General features: G+C 39.7%; 1 protein-coding gene across 10 annotated transcripts; it reads right to left on the reverse strand.

The window, feature by feature from the left end:
* Positions 1–4,722: 4,722 nt before the first annotated feature.
* Positions 4,723–25,225, reverse strand: LOC138585048 (triadin-like). 10 transcript variants are annotated; one of them, XM_069657271.1, is made up of 6 exons: positions 24,808–25,225; positions 15,192–15,390; positions 13,152–13,193; positions 7,006–7,053; positions 5,606–5,770; positions 4,723–4,933 (listed from the first exon to the last, which is right to left on the reverse strand). In XM_069657271.1, the coding sequence occupies exons 2-6, from the start codon at positions 15,376–15,378 to the stop codon at positions 4,911–4,913; spliced, it is 465 nt and encodes a 154-aa protein (XP_069513372.1). In that variant the 5' UTR covers positions 15,379–15,390; positions 24,808–25,225; the 3' UTR covers positions 4,723–4,910. The 10 variants fall into 10 exon arrangements, 8 of the variants coding, with proteins under 8 accessions (XP_069513372.1, XP_069513371.1, XP_069513373.1 ...); XM_069657270.1 differs by having other exon boundaries at positions 5,606–5,767; positions 15,183–15,390; XM_069657272.1 differs by having other exon boundaries at positions 5,636–5,770; positions 15,183–15,390.

The following is a 25,225-nucleotide window of genomic DNA, read 5'->3' on the forward strand; positions in this document are numbered from 1 at the left end:
ATGACTATAAGCCCGCCAATATGTCACGAGACATGTTCTGTCTCTGTCTTTCTAATAAAATATCCTCCTAAGCAGGGCCTGAGTAGATGTTGATGTAGAATGTAATGTAATCTACTGAATAAACTCTCTGAACAGTCATCACTACAATGTGGTTAAAATCCATTAGAGCTGTAACAAACTTATGACTTCATCATAATTTCATTTTAATTTCATGACAATTTAATTACACAGAAACACGCTCCCAAAACACTGATTAAAGCCCGACTCATTGTGATTAAACATTAATGTATCCTATTTACATTTCCTAAACTATGCAAATGTGTCATTTGTGGCTGCAGACAACAATAAAGATTATCAGAATTGATGCAGATGTAGATAAGTTTGTCTAAGAGATTATTTTAATGAGCGATAATAGGGTTACAATACTATTCAAAGCTGTTATCATCCCCTGGTATTGATATAGACTGTAAACTGTCTGCAAACAGCAGAGGTATCTTTTTTCAGGTGGCAATGAGCCCTTCACTTTATCAAACACAACTGACAAATATACGGCTGTTTGATAAAAGTTGTATGGATCCAAGTTTGAGCCTTGAAGAAGGCTTTTCATCATCACAGGGAGGATAAGTGTTCACAATATATGAGAACCCAGCTGCTGTAAAAGAGCAATGATCGTCCGGTAAACGTTGACCTACAATGAGACGGGATGGCTTCATCTTTAGGTTTATTTGGTGCCTCAGCTCCATTAGTATGTCTGACACGGTCTTGGGTTTTGCATCCAACTTTTTCTGTGTTAAAAAGCAAAGATACTTACAATTAGCAGTTTGATTTTAAGCCGTTAAGTCGTATATACTCACAATTTCAGAAGACAATATTGTATTATTTCTTCATTTGTTTCATCGCTATTTTCACAAAAAACAAGTGACCAGTTAGATTAGATTAGATACGATTACAATTTGAATGTTTGAGCAAAAGGGGCAAGAACAACATGACGGTGAATGTAAGCTCTACTTCAACTTTGAAGTAGCATCTGCAGCTAAACAGAGCTCCGCAACACTGGTGGGACTAAGAACCAGTGTTGTTGTCATGGAGACAGCTGTGCGATTACTTTATTGTCACTGCATATCAGATATGCAATGAAATTAAACTTGGCAGCAATCCACTCCATAGCAGCAGGCACGTGCACAGATAGGACCCAAAGGACCCTTGTGCCTCGAGAGTCGAAAAGTGCCCTTTATTTAAAAAGAAATATACATATATATAAACAGCATGTATTATCTTAAATATAAAGATGGAAATGTAAAGTAGTGTATACAAAAAAATATGCCTTATCAATTTAGGAAGTACTCTACATTCCCCACCCCCTCCCAAATGATTTTGTCTTTTCAATGTGTCTTGCCTTGTCATGAAGAGCTCACGTCACTCCAGCCCCACCCCAGTTTGGCTACAGTGAATGATATCACTCAGGTAGGCACTTTTTTAATTATGAAATCAATCAAAATAACACTTCCTTTTTATGTTATCCATTAAAAAAACATTTAAGTAGGTCAGAAGGACTAAAGTGAAATATAAACAGTCCCCATGTTATCAACAGTAACAGTACAGTACCTGGAGAGGAACCAAGTATGCACAGGGAGAGCCCCCTATCGAACCTTCTAGCTGTGAGGCAACAGCGCTAACCACCGTGCTGGCCCACCAATAATACAAGGTACTTAAACTAGATCCAGCTTACATGTTACTGCTTCAATAATGATGATCCAATGATTAAATAATATAACACCAAGAGGGACCATTATAAGTAATTAATATTTTTACTTGTACTTTGAGGAGATTTAAATTAAATCTTAAATCTGAGTAAGTTAGTGGTTCACTTGAAGTTTTAACTTTCTTCTGATGTAATACGTTTTAACAGGAAACGCAGAAAAGTGCTGGACAATATTTACTGCGTTCTCGGGACTTCATCTTACTCTCTGTCCCAAATGCCCTGACAGGAATTGGGAAAAGGACTTTGGGGTATTCTGCACCTTCAGAATTAGTTGCAGAATGACTTGAAACTGCTTTCAAATCTAAAGTGAAAGACTTACAGGTAGATTACACAAGATGTCGATGTCTTTAAATTGCCTGCTTGTAAAACTTTCTTTTCATTTTTTAATTTGTCCCTGTTTGTGCGGTTGTCTGCAACTTTGTGTTTTTTGTGGGTGTCTTGGCCAGGTCTCCCTTGAAAAGGAGATTCTTAATCTCAATGGGACTACCTGGTTAAATAAAGGTTAAATTAAAAATGTGATTAAATAACAGGAATAGGCAATAATTCCCCCACCTATTATTTAAAGATTCACTGTATATCTAATGCCTGCTTCGCTCTGGTTGCATGATAAGTTGAAATGTTATATATGAGGCTTTATAAGGCATCTTTATGGTTATATCAACTCCAGCTTGCTGTCCAAAATTTATGTTCTTAGCTCCTTTTTTCATCCCTATTTTCTTTAAACTGTGCATCAAACTGTCCCTTTTATCTCAAGAAAAATTATGAGTTTGCAGTTCAGTGTTTCCTCTCTGCCATCCACCATCTTCACCTCCCCTGTTCAGCTCCTTGTTGGAGTCACTCAGTCTGATACTGCAGGGTCCACTGCAGGCAGGTCGCTCCTTATCTCCTGCATGTCGGCACTCCTCCTGGCATAACTGTTCATCTTTCTGCCCGCCAGGTCGCTGCTTGTACTATAAGTCATAACCTGCCTGGTGTCGACAGGGTGGCTTGTTAGTCATTGGTCATTTCCAACTCCGACCACCTGATGTGCAGACAGATAGAAAGACAGGGGTGGAAGAGCGAGAGGGAGGAAGGGAAATTAAGGGCAATATAGTTCGAGTGTGTGTGTGTGTGTGTGTGCGCTTTTTAAGGACAAAAACCAGGGATAAAACAGTTGATATTTTAGGTTGAAAAACTGGTTAAATTGATGTTCAGGGTTGGGGTTAGATGTGTTCAAATCTGGTTAAAAGGTTTATGTGGAAATGTTTTCTACGTATGCACGACAAAAAAAACGTTTGTAACATATTATAATATATTGCTATTCAGAGTTCACCTTATTGAATTGATCCTAAAACGTCCAAAATGACATGAAAGTCAAAAATATAAATGGATGCATTGTTAAATGATTTTTTTTTTGTATTTAAAGGAGAAGTTTGGTATTTTTAAACCTGGGCCCTATTTGAACAAAAGTATGTGTCGAAATGACTCATCGGAACAAAATTGGTCTAGTAGATGTCCTCCGCCATAGCCGCGATACGGCCGCAATGGCTTCAACCTAATCCAGGGGTAACTGCGCCCGATCAAAATATGTCCACTAAAAGTGCTTGTTTTTGCCGCTGACAGGCTCAGAATGTTACTCCAGGTGTCCGACAACATTACGGAAATGATCTCTACAAAGATCGTCCTTTTTTAAAAGAGTAAGATCCTTTTCGTATAACCAGAAACCGACATCTCGCTCAAGGAGAAGTCTCGCTCTGAAATCCCGCGGGTGGTGTCCAGGGATGATACCTCAGACACTACACAACGCTCGGAGGATTCCACCCTTCTGATCAACAGGGCTGTGCTGTAGGCTTTCTTTCATGTGCCCAAAATAAACTGGAGGAGGGAGCCAAAACCACAGGGACCAAACAGGCAACTATCTATCGAGTAAGTAGACCTAACATATTTACATGCATCTAATTTCTTTACCTAGAAATGTCACTGTTTGTGGTTACACAAAAAGGATCTCTGGACCGATTTTGTTCCTATGAGTCATTTCAACACAAAACATTTTACAAATAGGGCCCATGTTTAAAAGTAACAACCTTCTCCTTTAAGTGTAAGTGAAAAATCTAAATATAATATTGTTAAGTAATTAAAATGATCTTTAAAAGATTTAGACTGTGTGGGATTTCTGCATTTCTTTTCAAGTTTGAAAGTGACTTTATTAACTGTTTGGTGGTTAAAAAAAAACAGATTAATATATAAAACTTATTTATTTATTCAATTCAACTTTGATTATTTAGGAACAATAGAATTCACTGTTACAAATACAGTATTTATACAACAGGTAGTTCTGACCAAGTAATCTGATAATCAACTGGGACTTTTCACTCTGTGTATCACGCCGCCTCAGCCAGGAATTTTGAATATTGTTAATTAACATTACAGCAGACTGAGTGTCTACATCGATCAAGCTGGTACCTCAGAATTACACAGCAGACTCTTATTTCACTGGATGAATGAAAACGGATACATAAAAACAGCTAATCTGTGGTAACGTGTAAACACAGAGTGCAGGAGAATGTTCGGGTTGCTCGGCAACAAAAGTCCAGTTTCAGTTAAGTTGTGGAACTAGTTGAGTTGGTGAAGCAAAAGATTTGATGTTGATTGTTACTTTTTACTGCTGTTTGTATAAAAGTTATGTCACACTCAAGGTTGTGATGTTGTACTGAATATCAGCACGGCTATGATTCGGTTGTAGGCCGCAGATAACCACTCTCTCTCATGTGATATTGCTTAATTGAAGTGTTGACATTTTTCACTGAAAAACATCAGACATGTTTGTTTTGGGCCTCCGTAGTGTAGGAGAACTTACAGAACCATTTCAATATGCCTGTAACTTCACTCTTTGATTATATAAGTTTATCTGGTGTTCAGAATTGAGTTAGGGAAAAAAATTACGATCAGAAAAATAAAGTCCAAGGTTTCAATTTGTCAGTTTTTATTCATCTTGTTTTAGTGAACATCAGACAGAAAGAAACATAACTGTGATAAACTGTACATCCTCTTCTACGTCCTTGCGTTTCCTTACATCTTCCTCTTCAGTCAGACACTCGTCTCTTCCTCTTGCTTCGCTCGTCATACTTCTTGTTCGTACTTGTCCTCTCTCCACGCACACTCCTCCTGTTCAGAGCTCCTCAGAGTGGAAAGCTAAAAGAAGTGGAAATCAAGGCCTTGTTCAATACTGTCGCCATAAAACGACCGAGACGGTTACGTTTTTAGTAGTTGTATTTTTCCCACTCTTCATTCTGTCTGCTGTTTTAGCCTTGAACCTCTTCCACTGTAATTAATTTCTTCCTACACTCAGGGCACAATAACTCCGACTAACGCGTCTATCAGTCTGAATGAGAACAACTACTAAGTGTCATTGAAGCATTGTGACATACATACATCAGTGCTCAAGTTCAAGTTTTTATTACAGTTAATTAACAGTGCTTTGAATGCACCACTGGCTCTGATAATTGGATAAAGAAGATAAAGTGGGAAGTTTATTTTATGCTTGATGTATTTGCACAATTTATCGGGTTAAAGGGCATCAAACTCATTATAACTCCGTTAGTAAGTGAGCGATAATGATCCGACAGCTCCTTCATTATATTGTATGCATGGTTTGGATTATCATGATGAGCATTTGAATTATGAACATCTGGTGTCAGAGTTTACATGCTGATTAGTCCTTTAATATTCACAATATTTAAATGTTTTATTCATGATTTGGTGTAAATGATCTGAATAAGATGCTAGTTGGGATTAGCATCTTATTTAATTATGAATAGTCTTCATGATTAAATGAGTTATTAATGTGAGGTGATGTTTTCTTACATGTGAGGGTTTCAGTTAGCTGGTGAATACCTTCCTCCTCATCATCGGGAGCTACCAAACTGGCTACAAACGACCAAATCGTCTCCAGCCAATCAGCGCTCTCCGCAGCTGTGACGTCAGCGGGGACTGCAGCAGGGATTGATTTTATTGGACGAACACCACCTACTGAGAAACCAGTAAAGAAATGGAACATAACAGGGCAAATGTTATCTAAGATATTGATGTGATATTATGATGATATAACTGTTGCATATCTACTGCAAGACTGAAAACGCACAAAAACAGAAAAATATGTGAATTAAAGCAAAATTAGCTTACTTAGTTAGCCAGTTAGCAGGTGTTATTTTAGCGCAACACATAATAAAACAAATATCTACATATTGCAATATTCTAGCTGAAACTAACCTTGTGCCTCTTTGTGGGGTGCTAACACCTGAAACATTTTACTTCTTAATACTTTCATTCTACCATTTCTCCCATAGACTGTATAAAAAGATGGACGACATGACAGCTCCCTAAAAGTGACACCAAAGCATCTCTATCGCCCCCTGCTGACTGGCTGCAATATAGGTCATAAAGCCCGCCTCCTCCATGTTAACAGATGGGACAGGAGTTAAACTATAAAATCAAAATAGACGTCAAATAAATGTTTGTCAAACTTGGTATCTATCATTTTAGTTAGTTATTATCATGCGGATTTATGTTCAAGTGTTCATTTTTCTGACAAGTTTAGTTTTAATTAGTTATTTGATGTTGTCAAAAGGATGACTGACAGCTCTGTTGACAAATACGGCTCCTGCTGTTCCGGATTAGCAGAGAAAAATACGCTGACATGAGGGATCTTTGCCGTATTTTCCCCCGGTAAGTTAAATGTTATATGTGTGTTTTGGTTAACGGAAGGGGCGGGACATCGTTACCGCAGCTGCACCTGCCAATCTCTACTGCGTAGACTCTGGCTCCAAAAGATGTCACCAGCACAAAATGGCAGCGCCCACCTCGAAAGTATTTTGGTTTTAAATTAGCACAACAAGAGGTGGTGGAGACGCGTCGTCCATCTTTTTATACAGTCTATGGTTTCTCGTTTTTGGTGCAATCGAAGGAAGTCTTCTTTTTACCAGAGTCGTTTCAAAATAAAAGCCTGTTTCATCGAAACAATAAATTAGACAACATTGGTTTAAGACAGTAAAAAAGCAAAAGAAAGGCATCAAGAATGACATTTGTAATGCTAATAAGGCTGTCTTTATTAAACTGGATCCATTCTGGTAAAGGCCATTGGATACTTGTTTGGTCATAGCAGTTTGCTAAAAGAGCAGTGTTGTAGAATATTAGATATTTTCAATTTCAGCACTCAGGATTGGATGTGAATGTAAAATGTATGGAGGATGTGAGTTTGTGCTTGCCTCTAGGCCTCAAACCTCTCCTAATGGCGGCAGAAGGAGGAGGGAGACCTGAGGGGGAGAAATACGACATTAACAGAGACAGCATGATGTGAGGTGTATAAATAGGTTGCAGAGAGTTCAAAGAGACAACAGAAGAGAAGACTCATAAACAAATGAGGTCACTCATAAAAACAATTATCAGCGTCTCTTATCGCACTGAGACATTGTTTTGTTGGCAAACATGATAAAAAGAATTAAAATAAAACACGTCACACAGAACATGCTTCATCTTACGGAACATGTTAGGACTTATGTCTCAATGACGCAGAGGACATGCTGAATGAGAACACAGCAGCAAACAGCAAAACAATCACATTTTCAGCAGCAACTTCAACATTACCAAAACAGTGTTATTGAATGTCATTGTCTCCACCACTGACATCGTCTGTCCCATTATGTTGTAATGTCACTAAGTATTAGTGTCCACTCCAGTAGACTGAAGGTGGCATCTACGACACAAGAGCCAAAGAACATACTGGTTTCACTGTGTAATATAGCACACTTATTAATAGATTCATATGTAATTCACTGAGGCCTTTCTTAATGGATAATGACTTATTAAGTGATAGATCATAAATAACCAGTGGGTCAGGGTTGCCAGGTTTGTCTTTATCCTACTCTCGCAGAATCCTTCTTTTGTCTGTTTAGCTTTGAAATCAATCAGGTAGACAGTTTGACCTTTGACCTTTTGGGAAACAGATGCTTTACATCTGGAACAAAATCAATTTATTAAAACATTCCTGAAACTTTGACTGATAAACCTTTCATGTTGGCTTATTAGACAATGAGAAACCTGTGACACTAACTGACACATTTTTGACACCATAAATAACTGTAGACTTGATGAGTTATTAAAGAGTTTACTTATATATTAAATAATGACTTAATAACTTGTCTCATCAGACAAGGAGATTTTAAACCCATGTTATTTTTTATTAATGGCGTATAACTGATTTATACAGCATTTATTAAGGCTTTATTAACTGGTTCTATAGCAACTGACAACAACTTATAAACACTTTGTAAAGGATGACTTATGAGCAGTGGGGATAATAAGTTACAAAGTAATCTGTTAGAGTACTGAGGTTACTTTTTGCTTTAACCAGTTACGAACGCATAACTTCTACAATTCAAGTACTCTGTTATTTAGACATTTTTCATCTGTTACTGGAAAAATAAATTTCCTTTGTCGCCAAAGCACTGTTTCTGTTTCTCTCCTACTTCTTGGCAGGTAGCTGCGTACCAGCGGAAGGTAAACACAGTTGTGTCAGTGCGCATGTGTAGCTAGCTAATTCAGCTAGCGAGATGGCAGAGAGGACAGCAGTTACTTTGTGGAAATATTCCCATTATTTGGATTTTTTGAGTGAAAGGGACGAGAACAACATGACTGTAAAATGTAAGTTGAACGTGGAGGATAAGTTCTCGTCAGCTGTGAAGAGCTCTACTTCAAATTAAATGCTTGAAGAAGCAACTGCTGATAAACACAGCTCCACAACACTGGTGGGACTAAGAGCCTGTGTTGTTTTCATTGAAACAGCTGTATCTAATACTGTATGCCTCTGCCAAGTTCACTGTCAGATTGTTAGCATAATAAAGAGCTGTAAAGGTCATATTGCATCTGTCATTCCTGTTATTAGACTGCAGAGTTACAGATTAAGGGCTGTAAACAAGGCTGCGATAGAGTCAATACATTCAAAGGTAGACGTACAGTAGGCCATACACGCCATCCTGTCAATATCACTGACATGTGTAACAAGTTGCAAAGGAGTTTTAATTTTTGGAAACACAAAAGTAATCTAACGCACTACATTTCTCAATAGGTAACGCTGTAATGTAACAAGTTATTTTTGGCTGACCGCCGGGGTCAGCCCTACACATGGGTCTGTATGTGACTGACTGAGTGCCCACAAAAGCGCACATTGACCTGATGCGGTCAGCCACATACTAGGTTTTGACCTAGCCTTGTTAAAAAGAACATTACCCAACACTGATATGAGACATGGGCACCAACAAATGGACGAATACATCATTGTTAATTTTCTTTTTTGTGGGACGACTAAGCGCATCTGTTAAATACACAGGTACTGTCAGGGTTCAACAGCTAACAAAGCTAATAAAAGTGATATCTGGGTAACAAATAATGCACTGGAGGCTTTTAAAAGCCTCTTACAAAAACATTTAATATGATTATTTTTGGTCCTGTTTTTGTATTTTGACCCTTCTGTGGCAGCCACTGGGAGAAAATCGCAATAAATCTGTCCCAGCGGTTACTCGCATTAATTAATCCCTTTAATTTTGCTCCCAGGTGGAAGAAGAAGCTCTCTGCCTGTTTGTTGACGGTGTGCAGGAGTCGTATAATAGATCCTCATAAACAGCTGATTAATTCACTGACATTTCTTTGATTGGCACTCCAGACCCCAGGAATAGAAAGGTAGCATTTCCCCCCTGCTAACTCCCTGTTGTCCTTGTAATTCTTATTCATTCAGTCTCTATTCCACCTTACCTTTCTATACTGTCCGTCTCTCTTTCTCTTTCTCATTCATCAATGCCGCTCTTCTCCTCCTTCCTTCGTTTCAACCTCTTTTTCTGTCTCACTCTTACTTTCATTTTCTCACCCACTGTGTCTTTTCCGCTCTGAACCTTTCCGCCTTTGTTTTGAGGTTTTAGTTTAAAAGCTACAGCAAAATCACAAAACACAAAGAGAAGAAACAACAGACACAAAGTGCTGCAGAGAAATAAAAAAAAAGAAACCCGGGAGGCTGCAGAAATCTCTCAGAAGAAAAGAAGAGACGCATCAGAGGTGCGTGCGAGAAAAGCTAAATGATATACCGAGCTTTGATTGTTTGTTTTCTCCTTCTCTAACTGTTTCTGTTCTTAAATCTATTCCTTCCTTCTGTCTTTATTTCCATCCTTATTTTTCCTTTTGTTTCTTTGCATCCTTACTGACTTCTGTCTGTCCTCATTTCTATCCCTAATCACTATTTACTTCCTTGCATCCTAATTCCTTCCTACAAGTGTTTCATTGTCTGTTTGGACCTTTCCTTTTTCATTTCTCCTTCCTTCCTTCCTTCCTTCCTTCCTATCACACTTTATTTTCTTTCTATCCCTTCACATACTTCCTTCCTTTCTCTGTTCTTTCATTCTTTTCTCCTTCCTTCCTTATTTTAAATGACCTTTTAGTTCCCATTTGCTCTTTCTTTTCTCCTTTCCCTCCCTTTTTTCTCTTTTTTTGTTCTTATTTTTTCTCTCTTACTTTACAGGTGTGAACAACACATTAATATTGTAGACATATGCCATACTTAAATGTTACACTTTAACCGCCAGTCAGTAATGTCTGAAGTACAAACGACTCCTATATGGCTGTAACATTTCCATGTGTATCAATGATAATAGTTTTCTCTTAGGATAATCCCACACATAAAGACTGACTGACTTCTGTGCCTGTCTGACAGAGGCAGAAACAAAGAGCAGGGGTTTGATAAGGTGACTGATTAAACTGCTGGCTGTGCTGCTTCTTTGTCTCTCCTCCACCTCGCATCTCTGCCTTCTATTCCTTCAGGCTGTGTTTTTTTTATTCTCTCCACCTTGATCCCTCCTGAATAACTGTATTTTCTTTACAGTAAGTCTTCCGCTCGTGTGTGTCTCATTGTTTCTAAATCCTTTTCTGAGGCGATACTTTTTTGTCTCTCACAACAGGGCGGATTGCGTTTATTCTTTATTGTCCATGAATGTCTGCTTGCTGTTTCATTTACACACATTGGCCTTTATTGAAATGTCACGGTGGGAGAAAAGCTTTGTGATTAAAATGCAGCCCGGCTTCTTGTCATTGTCAACTTGCAAATATTTGCTTTCGAAAATGAGAGATAACTTGAAAGAACAGGGGACACTTGCTTTTCGTGTGCATTTCATCCTCGGCTCAGGACTTTCCTGGCGCTGGGAGAAATGTTCTGTACATTTTCTTGATAACTATATGTGAAATATGGCAGATAAACAATCCCAATTAAGGGTAGGGCCAAATATCGATACGGAAATATATCGTCGTCCTGACTCACGCAATACAATTATCGATGGGCTGCCGTCAAATATCAGTATTTTAATTTACAAATACACGGCGCTCTAAACAGATTTCCCTTCGATTTTGACTCACCGCATCACTACTTCATGACTCCTCATGGTGGCGCTTAAGACATGAATGAGTGTAACATGAATAAGTTTATCAGATATCGTGATGTATCATGATATGTGTTGCAATATATCAGTTATCGTACAATCGCTGTATCGTGTTATTATCGTTATCGTGGGCCACGATTCAGGTATCGTATCGTGAGTTACCCTGTGAATCACACCCCTAATCCCAATTGGCCTACAAATTTCTGTTGTCATCAGGAACAATAGTTATAACCCAGTACTCAGTAAACATCTGATTTAGCCTGTGTTTCACATGGATTCTTCATTCAGCGCTATAGGAGTCCATGGCAGGTGCAGAATAAAACTCAAAAGCACAAATAATTTCGATCTTGTACTGCAGGCACATTTGATGAGCTCTTGGGCCCAAAAAGACTTTAAGAAGAGACTGCCGTCATATTAAAGAAAATACTGAAAAAATGGGATTTGTGAGAATTTATGGAGTTGTTCTGGAGGCTTGTGATGGCCGAACACCTTAGTAGACTTTTTTTCCCACTTAAATTAGCTGTCCATCTGTAGCTGAGAGGCCTGATAAATACTATAACTAGCAGACCAGAACAAGAATACATTTGCATACGCAATTAATTTTTACACCAGGATTTCGTTTCATTTAATTTAGAATAGGGATAATGAAAGGAGAACTGCACTTTGTGTATCCCTTGTTTATCTTCGTCTGCAAAGAAGCAAAACAACAAAAACAAAAGCGCATGTGGTCATAAAGTTCAGGGTGCTGTTGAACCAAAATGATCAGCCTCTTGTTGTCAAGATCGGCCATGTTTTCTTGTTGCGTTTGTTCCATTGCGGAGGACGTCAAGGCCGTATACTGTTTCCGTTGCCGGCCTCAGCACATTTTACCGTCCTGCTCTCATTCACTAAAATGACACCCAGTTTGCCGTCTACTGTCTGCCTGAATCCATGTGAACGCAGCATAAGCAGTAGGCTGCTAGGTTAGGTAGCTAGCTTAGAAAGTCTGTTAGCATAATATGATTTAGGAGCAAAGACTTACTATTTGATCGTAAAGTGAACTATTGTCCATCATTTTATACTGACACAATGGCAGGCTCAGAACGTAACACATCAGCGTCAATGCTTCAACAGCAGTCAGGCCTTAACCCAAAGTATGTATAAATAATGGACGTAGCCACTGTGACAAGCCTAGAGTTCAGGATTTGGGCGTCGCCATGTTGGTTTTCTGGAGCCAGAAGTGACCATATATGGATGAGAGGGTGGTGCTGGAAAGGAGCGAGTGGTTGGCAAACACCAAGTTATCAAAGTTAGCTAACAGTCTGTGCCAATGGTTGATCCATTAGCTGGTTTCACACAGAGGAGATTCTTTATGTGGTAGTGACTGACTGCAGTTGCTGGGAAGAAGTAACCGACTCGTTGCTAGTTTGCCTGGTGAGAGAGCGGCGAGTGGGTGACAGGTCTATTTTACCACAAAGTTTTATCTATCGCTCCTATAATGTAACAGTATAACTGCTCCAAGAAGGCAAATTGTTTGGAGGCCGTGTTATGAGTCAAAAGCACAAACTCGCTTTGAATTAACTGGACAGTTTTCTTGAAGAAGCATTTTCTACTAAAAGTAGAAAATAGCAAAAACCGTTCACAGTCTCAGAGGGAAATATGTGAAAACCTCAGCAAATGTTTGACGTGACCCCTCAGGGCCGAAAAGTAGCTCTTTGAAACGTTAAAGCACAATGGATTAATCCATGTCAGTGGTGTTATGCGTCACTGCAGATGCTTTGCTTTTGAAAAGACATGCGAACAGAAAGCAGTTTTTCCGTTGCTGTTGAAAATTGAATTTACCCCTAAAATGTTGAACACAACATCCAAAGTTTTACTTTATCAGGTCCGCCTCATGCAAAGCTCTAGCACAAGCAAGCCGAGCAGTCAAACTGTTCGTTTGGCTGTTGTTGTTTTACCAGGAGATAAACACACGGGGTCGTCACAGTATGATGTGTACTCTTTGGATGGGATGGCAGGTGATTGACGGCATGAGGATGGAGAAGAGGTGAAGGAGGGAGGAGAGTGGGGAGAGGAGTTAAAGATGGGTGTGTTGGCTGGACTATCCAGACACTGGAGGATAGTCCACATACATGGTGATATGTGGTGGTTGTGGGAGTGAAAGGAGCTGATATGAGAACTGATTGAAAGGTCATTATCACAGTAAATTAACAGCACACTGGAATACACCTGTTAAAACAATAGAATATTGATTACCTGTTGTGTGGTTTGAAAGTCATAGGAAGTTGACCTTTGTGTGTCAAGTCTATTTGGACCACTACAAAACATGCTAATGCTTTATCATTATGCTAACATGTGACTTACTTTAAGATAATGGATTTATTGGATTTATTAATTTAAACAATAGTTAAACTTTTTGAGAAAAACATACACTCTGTTTATTGCCAAGAGTCAGGAGAGAACCAACTCTCATGTCTGTACGCTATGAAGGAAGCTGCAACTAGCACTTTGTTAGCCTAGCTTAGCATAAAGGAAACAGCTAACACTACAAAGGTTTCCAACTTCCTGCACCTGTTGACCTAATTAATACACATGTTGACAATTTTGAACTTCTAAAGTTTTTAAACATTATAGTTTTTACGGACATATGTGTCAGACTATTTTTTGGCTAGGACATGTTGCAAGACAACAAGGAAGTAAGTGCACTTGGCTAAGACATTGTGTGGTTAATAACTTCCTGTAAAGTGGAAAATTCTCTTTTTAAAATTTGCTTCTTGTACGGATAAAACTAGAAGAGGTAATGTGAAATTGTGTGGGTGGGATGGATTTTGCTACTTTCAAACAGAGGCTAGCTGTTTACATGGTAAGCTAGGCTAACTGACTTCTGGCTGTGTTGTAGCAAGACACTGAAAAGACACAGTGTCAGCATTTGTCAGGCATTTGCTGTAAATATAAAGTAAATAATAATTACAGCATAATCACTGTCAGATAGCTATACTTTACGTCCAGTGTTTTGATTCCTGGGGTAGCTGACAACCCAGTTTCGTGTACACAAAACATAAATGCTGCAGAGCGTAGCATGGTTGTTTCTCCTGTGATGCTGCAATCCGGCGTTTCTCTTCATCTCAAGATATAAATTAACGGGCATGTAGAGCCTTGTCAGCCCGATCACAGCGTCGGTGGATAGACAGTCTAAAGCACAACTGAATATACTTGAAGGAAAGATCTTGACTATGGCTTTTACTTTAATCAGTTGTTGCGTTCCCAGGGAAATTCAGTTGCTGTTATCTCGTGAAAATGAAGTAATTAAAGTGTGATCACAGAAAATGAAATTTGATCAAGCCAGACAAATTAAGTCAAGAACAGGAGATAAAGGGATTAAAAGTATATGAGGAAATTAAACCAGTTTCTGTATTGTAGCAGCAGGCAACGTCTATAATTTTAAATAAATGTAAACAAGAGAAATCATGAGATTATTAGATTCTTTTATCAAAAATAATGACTGATTTCAACCTGTGACTGTGTTTCTTGTGTGCATGTTAACAGGAAATGTCCTTTCAATCCATTCCACGTGTATGAGTGTGACATTCATGTGAAAATGAGGAGTGGAGATCAATGTACACAGCTGTATGACTACACTGGTACATACCCCGTCATATGGTGGACTTATTAAGGTTATGAGTGTATGTTAACATGTGAGGGCGCTCCTTAAAACATAGGAGCGAGTCCACTTTTGAAGTCTGCTTCAAAAATGCCAGAATGGTTGTTGAAATAGTGCTCGGATTAAATATGAATGTGTGAATGGTATCTGAAAAATGGGTATGAATGAGTTGAAGGAAAGTGTCATAAATGTGATAAAACATTACAAGCACATTTCAATAACAGTATGATGGAATTACAATCAATATTGAATGGTAAAACTTACAACAAATGTCTAAATAAAATCTGTAAAAATATTAAAATAATAAAAATAACATAAAAACACTGACTTGTTTTACCTGCCAGTGTTTTGTAGTCAAGCAGGTCAAAGAGAACAATGGCGACTCCCGACCATGTGATGATCAGAGCAATGACCAGCAGCCAGGCCATGGGTGAACTAAAGGTCAGCATGACATCATCGAAAAATGTCCTCTGATTGGTCTGAGCTGGAGGGCCCGCCTCCCCGCTGTTGGTTTGACTGCTCATTGGTGAGGAGAGCTGAGGATGGGATGAGGAGTCGGGGCAGAAAGAGAGAGAGAGGTGAAATATGATGACAAAACTACAATAAATTAAAAATTAAAAAAGAGACATAAAAAGAAAAATGGAGGGGGCTCAGTTTCTGACTGACTGTGGAAAATTGTAGTTCTTCAAATCACAAAGAATGCCTCAAAAATGCAGCGAAAGATGAACCTGAACCATGACCATAAAATAGTAAAAGTGTCTGCTAATGAAGCAAAACCATTACAAACTTTCTTAGCATATTAGCAATTTAGCTAAAAGCTAATTAACCTAGTTGCTCTGCTGAAAGCATGTTCCCCTCTGCTTTGTTAGCAAGAGTTTGGCTAGCCGTAAGTGCAGGCCTAGCACAACACTGGGTCAAAGGTCACATCTGATCATTTGAGGGACATTATACTTGTGTTTTTACAAGCTGGGTAGGACTCTGAATGGCTGGTTAAGTGACCATACTGATATTATTGTTGGCTGTGGAGAGCCGGTATTTTTTGGTACCGATAAGTGTTTGGTCAGTACCGAAAGTACAGAGAAGCTCACGGACAAGCTGTGCTCCTATCAGTATTTAATGTTAACATTTGTGAACAATCGTTCACAATTGTCAATCATTATCACGTAAGTGGCATCTGTCCCCTAGTGATGACGAAGCCACCGTCGTCAGGCAATGACGTTGCATTATTGTGGTCTCCTGCTAGTAAAAGTCTAGTAGGTCTATATGGCAGACAGAGCAAAGCATTTGATAGTTTGGGCTCACTTTACCAAATTTAACTGTGGTGCATCTTCATGTAATTTATGTAAAAAGGTAGTTACGTCTGAAGGGGGTAACACCAGCAACCTCACGAAACACAACTTGCAGTTCAACGTTCTATAAATCTGAAGCGGTGCAGCGTGTTTGACTGCTTTAGCAAAGTGGCTAATGCTAACGCCATTGCTAGCGTTACTGCTAGTACGTCCTCAGTGCAGCCTCCAAGTCCCAGTGGCCCCATTAGTAATGCTTCAGATGGGATTAGCCAAAAATAAAAATGCAGTTAAAACGCATGCTTCTTATAAATAAGCCTGAAGTTATTCAGTCTAAGTTATGTTCCAGTCTAATCCATAGACAGCGTCAGTCAAGCAGCAGCCCCAGCTTGATCTGCAGTGGGTAACGTTAGCACAAGTCAGACACCCAAGTTAAACCCATTCTCCATCTGTAAACGAAAGAAAATGACAGAGAGAAAAAACGCAGAATGTCACAGAGCTGTCAACAAGTTTACTGTAAAAGATTTACTTCACTACAGTGGAGTCCAGTCGGTGACAGCTCGCCTAAGTTTTGAGTTGCCATGACAGCCAGAAAACTATTTTTGTATTGTTTATGATAGTTAATGTTCCTACATTTACTGTTAATGTTAACTGTTGTTACTGTAGGAAGAGGACCACAGCCCTTAACTCCAGTTACAACCCCCCTTACTGAGGCACATTATCAGACACCCTGATAAAGACATGTCTATTTTTTGCACTGAATAATGGAGAGTATCGAGAAGAGTATTGATAAGTATCGGTATCGATACTAGTATCAGTTGTTTAGTTTTACACATTCATCACAATTGCAGCAACACATTAACATTAATTCAGCAACATGTTCCTGGCCATTTGATTAATGAGTATAATATGTGGGCTGGAAAATCGAAACGAGTTAAACGACTCATAAAAATGCTTTGTAGAGATTAAAAACTGAATCCTTTATCATTTATATACACTCTACTTTGCCTTGTATACAAGTAGGAGTGTATAAGAGCCTGTACTCTTCAAATCAGCTCTTCACAGTAGGCCCTGATGACAACATCATCGTGCCTGTGTTGTCCAAGAAAGATTATAGATCCTACAGTGTAAGCTTTTTTGTTGCTGACACGTCGTTTTTGTAAGGTCTCCAGATTTGCTGACCTCACCATTAAAATGGTCAATATCTATAAACATCGAGGAAATTAGAGGGGAATGCAATCTCATTTAGAAATGTTTGATTAAAACGAGATATCTGGGTGTTGCAACAAATTCTCTGTAGGATGTGTAGAAAGAGTATTAGCATTAACATTTAAAGATAAACTACAGGAACCTTTGGGAGTATTCTGAGTGTGGAAACTCTACTTTGCCTCGAGGCCTTTTGTGTGAAATCTGAGTGCAGCGTTGGGTTACACCACTGAGCCCAATTTGTGTAACTTTAATCTGTGCTCGATATGTGTACCATCTACACTCTGTTGTCTGTGGCATTCATGTTACAATTCCTTTGATTAAGGCACACAGCAGCTGTTTATTCACATGGATGTCAGTGAATCATGCGAGTGCGTTGTGTCGTCTTTGTGCGAGTATAAGGACGACTGTAAGAGGAAGGGGAAAGAGTGGGAGAGAGCATCAACAGAGAGAAAGAGACAGACAGAGACTGCCCGAGGCGATGAGATTAAATTCCATCTCACTTGCTCTAAAATCTGCTCTACAAGACAAATGACTTCTCTAAAGAAAGTTTTCATCATTGTGTGTCAGTGTGGCCGTGCTCCGTAACACGATTACCAGCCTGCGCTGGGTTTGTTTGTGTTCATTGCAGGCGTTCGGCGTTGAGCGCTTGAGATGATTTATTTTTCCCTCTGTTTCTCTCTCACAGCTTATCTGCAAATATAAAGTGATGCTAACACTGCGGTGGAGATGTGATTAAAATAGGACCGAGTCATTTGGAGGAAATATGCCCTTCTCGAGGTTATTAATGAGGCCCTGAAGGATGCTGATCCACATGAGTCCTGTGTGCTGGTCCGGCTGAAGCATTTAACAACGTTCGTTATGACAATCCTGATGACACAATTAGGTGGTGGTTTCCACTCTCATGGCTCTCATCTTCACTCTCAATTAATAGACAGTGAGTGTAGACAATGTCCCTGCGTCTCTGCATTATATTATATATGTACCTGAAGGCACACACAATTATATAAATAAACACTTCTACCTCTTAGTGAAATCAAATCATCTATAAAGAGATGTGTTAGACTACAAACAGTAAATGCTTAACAGCGGACGCAGTAACATAAGTCAGTGCAAATATAAAACAATGATTTTAAGCCTATTAAACCCAACATACACCATAACGTTATGACCACCTTCCATAATATTGTGCAGGAGCGCCTTTTGCCACTAAAACAGCCGTCGAGGCATGGCCCATGTGGTCCGATCCAACAGAAGAGCTACTGTAGCTCAAATGACTGAAAACGTTGATGGATCTGATAGAAAGGTGTCAGAACACACAGAGCATCACAGTTTGTTGTGTATGGGGCTGCCTAGCAACAGACTGGTCAGGGTGTCCATGCTGACCCCGTCCACCACCGAAGGCTTCTACAGTGAGCATGTGAGCATCAGAACTGGACCTCTGAGCAATGGAAGAAGGTGGCCTGGTCTGATAACCTGGGGAAGACATGGCACCAGGATGCACTATGGGAAGAAGACACGTACCACCTACCTAAACATTGTCGCACCCCTTCATGGAAACATTATTCCCTAATGGCAGTGGCCTCTTTGAGCCCTGCCACACTGCAAACATGGAGGGCCATGAAGGAGGACCTACATAATATCAGGCAGGTGGTCATAATGTTATGGCTGATTGTTGTATGCCTCTGTGGTCCCATCTATGGCAGTGCACACGTCACAGTATGCATTGCAGCTTAATAACATGCTCTGAGACCAGTATGGCTATGCAACAGTATTATATATATTCAGATTTCCTGGATACAGGACCCAAAGAGGTCATCACTTCTATTAATGAAGAACTGCTCGCCTGGAGTTACACTGCAGGACCGCATATAACCACTCCATGTGGAAGCAAGGCCCAGCTGCAGCATAGAATCCAGTTCTTATTAACACATCTGTTCTTACTAGGGATGCACGGTATTATCGGCACGTTATCGGTATCGGCCGATATTGGCTTAAAAATGAACTATTGGACATCGGCCAACATGCCGATATAATTAACCGATAAAATAATGGGCTGCTGCATACTTGATTAAATGCCCGACCTCGGCGCAGCGTGATGACGTCACGCGTGTCTACCTGCAGCATGAGAGAGTTAGAAGCCAAAATGTCCGTGGTGTGGAAGTTTTTCAAAGTGTCCGAAATAGAAAGCAAAACTGCTCTTTGCAATGACTGCTCAGCTTCGGTGATGCGAGGAGGAGCCAAGGCAAAGTCTTTCAACACTACAAACTTGATTAACCATCTCAAGACCCGTCACCCCGACCGTTGTGACAAATGTGATAAGAGTATCACCATTATACTGCATGCTAATTCCAATACAGAAGAGAGTGGATGATCTCTGCAATTAGGTGTGCAGGAAAAAATATCGGTATCAGCATCGGTAATCGGCTAAATGAGTTGTGAAATATCGGCATATCGGATATCAGCAAAAAATCCAATATTGTGCATCCCTTGTTTTTACCCTTTATGAACTAGACTTTTAAAGGGTTGTTAATGCAATGTAGTATTGTAGATTTATAAAGACTTCAAAGTTACTGGACTCTCAGCCTCTGCAGCAGAGGTTGAGAGTCTCAACATCCTTTATTGTTGTAGCTTAAAACATCCTACATTTACCATAATGCAATTGTATTCATCTTTCCCTGCCTTGAAAACACCCTTTTTTTAAAAAAGATTATTTTGTTGACTTTTGCCTTTATTGGATAGAACGTACAGTATGAAGAGAGACAGTTAATGTGGGGAGTAGAGAGTGGGGGGATGACATGCACCAAATGGTCGGCAGACTGGGAGTCGAGCTTGCAATCAATGCGTCCAGTGTGTACATGGGATGCCTGCTCTACCAATTGAGCTTAACCAGCACCCTGCTATGTCTTTTGAATGCCAAATTTGTATCGTTTCCATGCTAAATGTACTCATTTTAAACTGTTAAGGCAACTTACTCAAAAAGGTCTGCATGCTTATAAAAAAAGGTTGTTTTTGATTGTGCTGTTGCTGCTCACCATTGTCTCACTGTTATTTACACAGATGCAAAACTTTGCATTGAAACAGGCAGAAAAATCTGACCCAACAAAAGCTTTTCAAAGTCAGTTGGACTGAACTTTGTCAGCATATGTATTCCATCTATCCTGTTAATTTGCACATGAAGTACAGTGTCGAACATGCAGTACTCAATTACCTATCCATCTCCTGCAATGTGTCATCCAGGTCAGCTGTATAATGTGAAGAATTGATGCGTGTTGATTCAGTCGCTGATCTCAGCCTGACCTTTCCAGTGCTGCATTCAGATAACAAACTATAAAATCAATTAAACATAATTCTGCCTACACACAAGAATGTGCGTTTGTCTGATTCAAGAAAGCGAAACATCGATCTGGCGAACAACAGCCTGCGTGTGCGTCGTTTCAGAAGCAGAGCGGACTGTTCCTGTGTTTGTGTTGTGTGTGATATAAAAGCCGGCCATTGATCTAGTGCAGCCCTGGAAACGGCTGGTCAGGCCAACATATTGATCTGCAGCAGGTAAAACAGTCACGATGTTACAATGACAGAGGTTGGAGCACTAAAGTCTAAATGTCCTGCAGCAGTTAAAGGAGCAAAAAGCTGCACAGCGAATCATCCACTTAAACATTTTCCTCCACAACATGTTATTACAGCACATTTCTCTGACATGGACCGTCTTTTATAGTGTCTGTGTGTGAGTCACACTCTGCAGATGTTTTTTTTTTCCTTACAGTACCAGATGACCTAGCCCACCTGTTGTTACCACAGGTGCTAACTGATCCTTCCACACACATTCCAGTACACACACTCACTCACAAGGACGCCAACTGCTGCTGCCTCCTCCATACAAGAGGAAAAACAGAACTAGAAGGATATTTGTGGAGGATACTTACTGATATTTGAGGGCAAATAAAAGGCGACACAGGCTTTTAAATGCATCCAACTTGATTTATAAGTCAGCATCGTCATGCTTATAAAGTAATCTTGTGGAGAATCATTACAAGTGAAATGATGTGACACTTTGGGCTGTGTACATTTGTACTCAGCTTAAGTAGCCTACTTTAAAGTTCTACTTCACGACTGATAAATATGCTAAATCCAATAGCCATAATAAATAGGCATCATCTGGTTAGCCTTCAAAATAAAGCTTGCTGACAAATGTTTTACAATGAATGACTTTTGGACCTGAAACAATCATTTACATGCGGCAATCGTTATGAAATAGTTGACATTTGGTGGTTAAAGCCCCAAAGCTACACTGCCTGATCAAAAAAAAGTCACCACACTGTAACAAAAACTCTAGTTGTTGGACCTAAATAAAGTTAGCCTGCCTTACAATTTTAAGTTGACTTTACTTGAGAAGATAAGCTAAGATACATTTGTATCACCTCAAAAAAATAAAACGTTCCTAGTTAAATTAACACAACTTGTAACTATAATTCACTTGTTCTGTCATCGCAGTCTTTCACATTACCCCTCGATCCCACAGGAAGAGCAACACACAAACAACAGTTCCGTTTGCACATCCGAGGTTGATTATCTGCTCATTTAGAAATCATTCTGTGATTTTTGTGCTTCAACCATGGAGAGTACACTACTTAATAAAAAGTGTTCTTTTTGATCTTAAAATAAACGGGAAATAACGGGAGTCTGTACCGGTCTGAACATGGTGTTTTATTTTGAAATGACCGGATGCTGTATGCTGCTTTTGAAAGATCTGCTCTGTTGAGCTTGACGTGTGTTTGAAGCGGCCTCCGTCAAAAATAGACCCGGCGGACCGCAGCGCATGCTGTGGAATCACGAGCATTGACTTGAATGGGCGCGATCGACTCCGGAGGTTGCGGTGCAGACGGAACGCGCCGGAGACGGATCCTGTGGAATCGGGCCACACCAGGGTGCCAACCGGTAATCTTTTAGCTGTGAGGCAACGGCACTAACCAGCCCTTAACTAACTAACTAACTAACTAATTTATATTTAGGTAACTTTATTGTTAGGTTAACCTTTTTGACACACATTCTTCATTTCAACTGAATCATTTTTGTAAGTTGGAAAACTTTACTTTAATTGAGATGACATAAAGACAAAATACTAAGTTATTAACATTTAAACTGCTAGTTAAACTGACAATGAATTATAAGTTACTATGACTTGTTTTTACAGTGTACCTGGATTTCACTTAGCAAACAGGTAAGAGCCTTCCATTGGAAAATTACTGCAGTGATTAATATGTTTCAGCTGGAAACAAGTTACAAGTTAAGTAACCCTAACTGATGCAGTAAGTAGCTTCTCATTTCGTCAACAACCATGTCGGAAGACAGATCCTGTGGTCGTGGAAAACTCTTCATAAAACTCTGTTTCAGAAGGGTCAAGTTATTGGCCTGCATCAAGCAGAGAAACTAAGGGCGATTGCTGAAGCTACCAGAATTGGGTTTAGAACTGTCCTGAATGATCGTGATCAGCCTGTGGGGGCAGTGTTATGAGGTCTAGGTTCAGCAACGTTATGTGCCCAAAAAAGTCGCTCAGCTGACTAATGACCAGGCTTTTCCATCAATGGATTTTTCTTCCCTGATGGCACAAGCATATTCCGAGATGACAATGCCACGATTCATCAGGCTCAAATTATGAAAGTGGTTCAGGGAGCATGAGACATCATTTTCACACATGGATTGGCCACCACAGAGTCCAGACCTTCACCCCATTGAGCATCTTTGGGATGTGCTGGAGAAGACTTTACGCAGCAGCTCCACTCTCCCATCATCAGTACAAGAACTTGGCAAAAAATGAATGCAACTTTGGATGGAAATAAATGTTGTTGTGACATTGCACAAGCTTTTCAAAATGATTTTTTCGAACGGTTTGTTTCTTTTTCTTCGGATTTTCACTTATTGTTGAAGTTGTATCTGTAGTCATCGATCTTTTCTTTGTTTGTTCAGCCATAGTAGAGTACTGTTTACTCGCAACACTTGCAGAGACCAGAAAAGTAGCCGCTTAGCTCCGCCTACCCTCTCTGGCAGACCAACCACTGCTGGGTGATGGAAAACGCGTCACTAACTGGGCGCTGCTTGTGATTTTTCCCTTAAATATTGCACCAAACACCCAGTCCATAATAATACTGTATACTGCAAATGCAAAGGCTTTCATCAGTGGGCCATAGGCTCAATCATAGGCTCAAGGCGATAGATAGAGACTTAACAGACGTTTATTTAAATGAAAATCTTCGAGATTATCACTTTAAAATGAACATTTTGCCTCTAAATATCCTCACATGAAACAATTACTGTTTGATGAAAATGTTTGAAGTCTACACTTCAGGCCTTAATCTGTTTCAGTCAGACCAGCTTGAAGCTGCTGGTTTAACAGGTGCAGAGCACAATAAAGAGTCGACTGTGAGATCCAGACAAATGTCTGTGAGCCAAATGTTTCTTTATAACACTTTGTGCTGACAGCGTGTCGCAGTTAACTGCCTTTTTAACCGACTGCACATAAATGAAGTTGACCCCGGGAGAGAAAATAGGAGCTATTACCATTTGATGTTATGATCAGGGCGTGAAGCTCAAATGCTGTAATAATGTTGTCCTGCTGTGTTCCTGGTGTACAAATTGTATAAATAGAGATTAAAACACATTTTTGTACCAGGCTGTGAACAATGGGGATTGATGCTCGAGTAACCACAGATGATAGCACTTCCTCAATGGCTTCCTTTTCAGGTTGTATGAGCAAATAAAACGACAATGGATGGTGAAAATCTGTAAGGACATATGACCATATGTCCAGGTAAAACAACATATCTGATAGCCCATTAGGTATCACAAGCTAAGTCACTATCGCTAACTTTAGGAATGAACCAATTCCTAGCCACAAATACTAATAGCTAGCTTACATAACCGTTAGTTAGCTATTATTAACGTTAGCTAGGAGTAGATGCCTTTTCCTATTGTATCGTGTGACTCTGTCAAACAATAATGTTAGCTAGGAGCTGGTTGAATGCTAACTAGCTACTAATTTTTTTAGCTCCCCACTCTGAGCATGACGTCAGAAGAAAATGGCCGCCCTGTGAATAAGGTTAACTGCAGGATTTAACAAATAAATCACTCCTCATTTCAATAACAAAACCTCTTCAAAGTAAACAGCAGCACAGTCCACTTAAAAAGTCAAGGGAGGAAATTCTAGCAGGAGCTAATAGCTCACACCGCTGTTACCTTACGGTTTTAATACAGATGCTTGTTATTTTGGCTTATTTGACCATAAACATTAAACACATTAAACACTTAAGCTGTGCAGTACCCTTTAAGTACCAGTTAAACGTTGGATATAACCATAAGGAAGAGTAACTGTGTGGACTGTGCACAGACCTCCAGCATTCAGTAACAGCAGTGTCAGATCATTATTATGAAGCTCAGCCAGAGTGAGATAGATTTTGACCGTACCTTTGACGTTTGAGTTTGCTCGATTCTTCGTGATAACCTTCGGTCCTTCAAAGGCTCGGGAAAGGCAGCGTTACCATAGAAACAAGCATGTAACTCCTTCGTTAAATCCTCTTTGGCCCCGGTTGAATGTGAGAAAAAAGGGCGATGGAGGAAACACTCCAATTCAGCAGAGGAAAGCACAGAGCAATTGTGATAAGCTGGATCACAGCAGGTCTAAAAATACACTAAAGCCACGGGAGAAAATCCAGAGAAGAATTCTTTGTTGTTTTGTTTTTTGTTTTGTTTTTCTTTGAAGGTTTCAGTTTGTGTCTAAGAATGTAAAAGTTTTAGAGATTTTAGAGAAGTTTCTAGCGGGTGAAATGCCGGAGAGAGCGAGACAGACAGACAGACAGAGAAAGAGAAGCAGGGAGAAGGGGTG

The sequence above is a fragment of the Semicossyphus pulcher genome, unplaced genomic scaffold, assembly GCF_022749685.1.
Source record: "Semicossyphus pulcher isolate SPU_LCO1_2020_fin unplaced genomic scaffold, fSemPul1.0.p SCAF_11, whole genome shotgun sequence".
In the NCBI taxonomy this organism is placed as follows: Eukaryota; Metazoa; Chordata; class Actinopteri; order Labriformes; family Labridae; genus Semicossyphus; species Semicossyphus pulcher.

Excerpts from the sequence above, each read along its gene's own strand:
- LOC138585048 (XM_069657269.1), bottom strand. The coding sequence starts at position 15,378 with ATGAGCAGTCAAACCAACAGCGGGGAGGCGGGCCCTCCAGCTCAGACC. Across the intron at positions 7,054-13,151 it reads CCCCGTGTGTTTATCTCCTG|GTCTCCCTCCTCCTTCTGCC; the intron begins GTAAAACAACAA and ends TCTCCCCCTCAG. Across the intron at positions 5,771-7,005 it reads GAGAGGTTTGAGGCCTAGAG|TAGGTGGTGTTCGTCCAATA; the intron begins GCAAGCACAAAC and ends CTGGTTTCTCAG.